Source organism: Grus americana, chromosome 5 (genome assembly GCF_028858705.1).
Source record: "Grus americana isolate bGruAme1 chromosome 5, bGruAme1.mat, whole genome shotgun sequence".
Classification (NCBI taxonomy): domain Eukaryota; kingdom Metazoa; phylum Chordata; class Aves; order Gruiformes; family Gruidae; genus Grus; species Grus americana.
This window is the reverse complement of record NC_072856.1, coordinates 63,075,100-63,080,208: the sequence shown is the minus strand read 5'-3', so window position 1 is coordinate 63,080,208 and position 5,109 is coordinate 63,075,100. Positions and strand designations below refer to the sequence as shown.

General features: G+C 47.4%; 1 protein-coding gene across 1 annotated transcript; it reads right to left on the bottom strand.

The window, feature by feature from the left end:
* Positions 1 to 950: 950 nt before the first annotated feature.
* Positions 951 to 4,896, bottom strand: GPHB5 (glycoprotein hormone subunit beta 5). The gene is made up of 3 exons (XM_054828063.1): positions 4,806 to 4,896; positions 3,006 to 3,210; positions 951 to 1,139 (listed from the first exon to the last, which is right to left on the bottom strand). The coding sequence occupies exons 2-3, from the start codon at positions 3,207 to 3,209 to the stop codon at positions 951 to 953; spliced, it is 393 nt and encodes a 130-aa protein (XP_054684038.1). The 5' UTR covers position 3,210; positions 4,806 to 4,896.
* Between the last annotated feature and the right edge of the window lie 213 nt (positions 4,897 to 5,109).

Here is a 5,109-nt window from a genome sequence, read left to right as displayed (position 1 = left end):
GGAACACCCTTTGTAGCCCACTCTTTCCCACCACCTCTGCCAGGGACTCGCTGAAATCAAATCACAATCGTCGTGTTTTGGCTTGGGCCCTCTAGCTCTGGAAATTGTCAGGAGAGACTCTTTGGGCTCTGCAGAGTCTCACTGATTTTACGTGAAGTCAGTTCCCCTCCTATCCCTGGGCAAAAGCAGATGGGAAGGTATGCACTTTTGGGTTAACAGATTTAATGTGTTTCTTTCTTCAAGGAATTGTCTCTTGTGAGGCAATTTTCTTTTTCAACAGAATAGCTCCAATTAAGCAAATCACTGAAATATGTGTAAAAGTCCACTGATATTAAACAAAACACTTAATCATGAGCGTAAGTACTTTGCTGAGTCAGAGCTGAGTATGCATTCACCCTAATTTCAAGGTAGCAATTTGGATACCCGTTTACATTTCACTGGCCTTAAGGACTTTTCTTTGACCATTACTCCTGATAGACCTCAGGGTAAGAAGCACTAATGGTGGGGGCAAGGTGGCAATGTTGGTAATTGCATTTACATTACTGGGAAGGAGATAAAACCTGAATAAAGAGGCTGTGGCACAGGCTGCAATGCCTCTGTGGCCTGTTTCCGCCCTCCAGTGACTGTTTAGTCCATGTGCACTTTGTGCATGAAGAAAGGTCACACAGTGTGAAAAACCTGTAAGGAAGGGAAACTGCATCAATTTTTTTTTTTTTTTCTCACAGGATTTGCTATTGTAAGGCTGTGTACTACATTTCTACAGCAATAATGCTTTGACAGCATGGGAAGTGGGGATTAAAGCTCATCTGCCCAGAAAAGTCAATGATTAGGAGCGTTACAGGGTGAGATGAAATTCTGGACTGACACACCCTCTGTAATGCTGGAGGTACCAGGGGAATGAAGCCAGGGAAGAATTTGACCCCTCCTCGCCTGACCTGGGAGAGGAGAGCTCAGGCAGTCTCGCATTCGGTCGTCGTAGTGGAGCAGATGTCGCAGTCACAACGGATGGCCACCGGGTAGGTGTAGAAAGGATCCACGTCTGGGGCACACTTGGGCAGCTTCACTGTCATCATCTTGGTCTCATTGTAGGTGCAAACACGGTGGTAAGACTCGATGTAAGGCGGTTCCAGCACTGGCTTCTGTGGGGGAGAAGTGCTGGCCTCAGGCAAGAAGCAAGGCAAACATCTGGAGTCCCAATTTCCTCAAGGGGATTTAGTTTAAATAGGGGAGCCACTGGATCAGGTGGAAGAGGCTATGGAAATAATTTTTAGGTTACATCCTTCAACACCTGCCTCTTGGAGCCCTGCCATGGAAGGCAGTGGGTGTATGTGCATATTTCTGTTTGTTTAAAGCATAAAGCTCCAACTAAAGCTGCTTGAAGGAAGACAAAAGCCTATCCAAAAAGCTGGTTTTCAGCAGAATACTAGTGTTTTGACCAAATGTGCAAGTTTGCCAAAAGCAACTGCTTTCTTCCAAAAGGACTGATTTTCCATCAAAGAAAACACGTTCTGCTGGAAACCCTTCCATGTACACGAGCTGCCTAAGAGTAGAGGTGCATCCAGGTGCCAGATGGATGTTTTTTTCTCATCCAGACCAGTCTTCCCAGTCAGGCTGCACATCCCACAAAGCCCAACAGATGTACTCCGTTGGGGACACACTTGGCACAGCAGCCAGCACAGAAGTCTGCAGTTCCTTATGAGAAAAACAGCTTGGGCAGAGACCTCAGCCATCAAGAGACGATGGGAGCCTGAAGGTCCTGAAACCCACACTCCCATGTTGTGTCATGATGGCATTGCTTATGCTGAAAAAGGAGTTTTTCCTTGACAGGAGCACCCATTTTCCAAGGACTCCAAGAAAGGGCAGCACAAACAAGAATGGGACCCCACTGGAATCCCTTCCCTTGCAAAGATGGGAAACAGCATAAGGTAACACAGCCAGGAGACATTTTAAATTTCTCTTTCTTTCCCCTTGTGCTGTGTAAAGAGCCTGCCCTGGGAACTGAGAACGATGGCATGGAAAAGAACAGATGCAACGTTTCAGCAAGATATCCAGACATCCTCCCTCTTACCAACCCCCCTCCCCTCATCCAAGTACATCACGGTGCTTTCTAGAAGCCGTTGAGCCTACAACCAGATGCATTCAGCTTAACTACATCCCAGTGGTATTGCAGAATGGTAAGAGAGTCTGCAAGGTCAGTGCTGCCAGAGGAGCTTGGGAGTAGGGGGGAACCAGGTGACAAGAGGTCCCTCAAAGGAACCTTATCCCACTGGGGAAATCTGGCCAATGGTGGTCTTTCCCCTCGTCCCACCAAGCAGTGAAAGAGAGCAGTCAGAGCTGACACAGAGACCCTGGCTCATCCTCTGCTCCTTTATACAGAGCCCTTGTCTTCACGTGCACAAAATCCTCTGGAGTCACTCGAAACTTCCCTGAATAAATTAAACTGGATCTGGCCCAGTGGCAGAAGGGCAAAGAGAGTCAGAAACTTGTTCTCTGAAGTGTGTGTAGATGTACTTATGCTCTTTCTTTCTCCTCCTGTACCTCCCCAAATTATAACTACTTCGTATTTGTACAGACCTGTGACTTAAAACAGGACCAAATTAGAAACAGACATTATCTTTGGGATTTGCTTTTTGGAACAAAATATATTACCTATCAATTGGGAGCTCCGTCTTAATCTCAAAGGATTTTTTTCCAGTAAAGTAATAAAGGCCTCCTCTCCTTAAGTGGTTAAGCTATAAGAGGCTTTCAAATTGCATAATAACAGTATTGCATAAGTGCTTCATTAATATCATCGCATGATGTGCATCCCCCTTTGAGGCAGTGGAAGGAGGGAGGAAACAACTTACAGCAAATTGCTCTGCTGCTGACGGGGTCGTGGAGCAGGACACAGCCCTTGCCTGTTTCACAGATAGCCACCAGCTATTTAATTTAATGTTTGGGGTTTTTTTCTGAGAGCTTTTCTTAGCAGAGGAAAGCACCACCCAGGGATGTCGGTGCAGCCTCACCTCCCAGGTCTCGCAGCGTCCCCAGCACGCGTCCGTCGTCACCCGCAGCCCCCTGCAGCCGGGTTTCTTGGCCAGGAAGGTGAACTCGCGCACAGCGCAGCCGACGAAGGTGCGCAGGTCGATGGCAGAGGTCTGGAGCGCGCTGCCACAGCCGGCCAGCAGCAGGAGAAGCAGAGTGGCCTGGCTCACGCAATGGGGCTTCATGCTGAGGCAGAAGGGAGAGAGAACTGGAGGGTTGGGAGAACACCAAGAAGTGCAAGTGCACAGGCTCATCTCCAGAGCTGGGACACCTCTTCCACCCCTCAGACAGACCATTCCCCATCCTCATTCAGCCCAAGAGAAGATGGGCAGATGTACAAATGAGGGTTCACCTCCTCCCAGAAGGGGAAAGTCTTAGTGAAAAGGTCTAACAGAAAGTAGTGACATGCAGACCTTCCCTGCAGAGCAGTGGGGTTAGCCTGGAAGAGATAAAGCCACCCACCAGTGCCTCAGACCCACTGAAATCTCCATACTGCAAGTCTACTTTGCAGAAAATGCTGTCCTACCTCCCCAGCTGGGCGGCCCTGAGCTTGCACCAGGCCAATGGTTGGGTAGGTCTTTTGTTTCTCTGTCAGTGCACACACATGCTGTTGGTTGAAGACCCTGGCAGTACTGGCCCTGGCAGGGTCAGTCTGGATGGGCTCTGTCTGTCTGTCATCCACACCTATGGGAGGTGGCAGGTTCCCTACTTTGCTGCACGGGGAGGAGGCAGAATGGCTGCAGCTCCACGCGTTCAGCAGGGCCAGGTCTGCAGGTAACACCAGCATTTTGATGACAGCATTTAATCCTGGTTTTATCCCACCTACCTTTTAGGAGCCAAGCATCCCTGAATTTGTACTATAATCTCTGGAGAGAGATCAGCACCTCCCAAAAGTGTTACTGGAGTTGCCATTACCAATACCCTGAGTGCTGGACTTGTGGTAGTCCCCTCCCAGGGCTGCAGCCAGAGACACAAATGTAACTGCTGGTTGTCCCTCCTGCACACAATGCCCCACCAGCCTGCTCAGACCCAACCAAGGCTGATAAGCTGGAGAATGGAGCTGGTTAGATGGACAGGACATGGCCAAGGTGACCAGAAGAGGCTTGAACTCCTCATACCTTCCAAGCAGTCCAGCATTGGCCAAGTCCTCTGATGCTTGCTGCCTTTCTATCTCAAACCATCACTGAAGAAAGCAACCAGCCTCTCTGGAAAACTTTCTCTGTCAGAAACAGAGACCTGGAAAGTAGCTCTAAGCCACAAGATCCATTTTATACCTCACATGCTTGCATTGCATTTAAAAATATCCACCTAGAAACCCCAGATTTGACATTTAACTTTGAGAAAAGTCACTACAGCGTAGGGCACACTGACCCGTGTGCATTGAGCTGTGTCCTCAGCTGGATAAACCTCAGTTAAATGAGCTTGGTCTGCCTTTTGCCTGACTGATGTTTGAGTCCCTAGGCTCCTGTTAAACCAAATGCTTTAAATTTGCTAAATCAGAGGTTTAGATCAGTAATGTTTGCTAAAGTGAACCCTTTGTATATGTGGTCACACATACGCTGGTCTTACATGTGATTAAATGACTGCATGTTTATATATAAGCTTCAACAGAGTAAAAAAAAAAAAAAAAGCTAAAATTCCTTATTTTTACAAGCAGATATCTGAGAGCAAGAGAAACAAACTTCAGAACAAATTGAACATTTATTCTTTGCAAAAGAAAACTTGCTGCTTTATTCATGAGCCAGAGACATCACATGGAGCAAACACAGAAGCACACTCACCTAACTTGTTGGAGTCAGATCTCCTTTTGCAGCTTTAAATTGCAAATGGTGTTTCAGGACGCCAGAGTGAGCAGCAGGAGACCTGCACGGCAATCTTTGTCAGCTCTGTGCTCAGTAGATTTCCCTAGCAGCTGCTACTGGGTTGCTTAATTGCACACATTTATAGAAAGGGTCTTGTCAATCAAGGCAAGACAGAAGCAGATCCTTACTTGAACTACCCAAGGCATCAAAGTCATTGACTGTAAAGCAAGCTGCTTCTTTCCAACAGCGATTAGCTTAAAAGGTATTGTTTCATAACATCAGC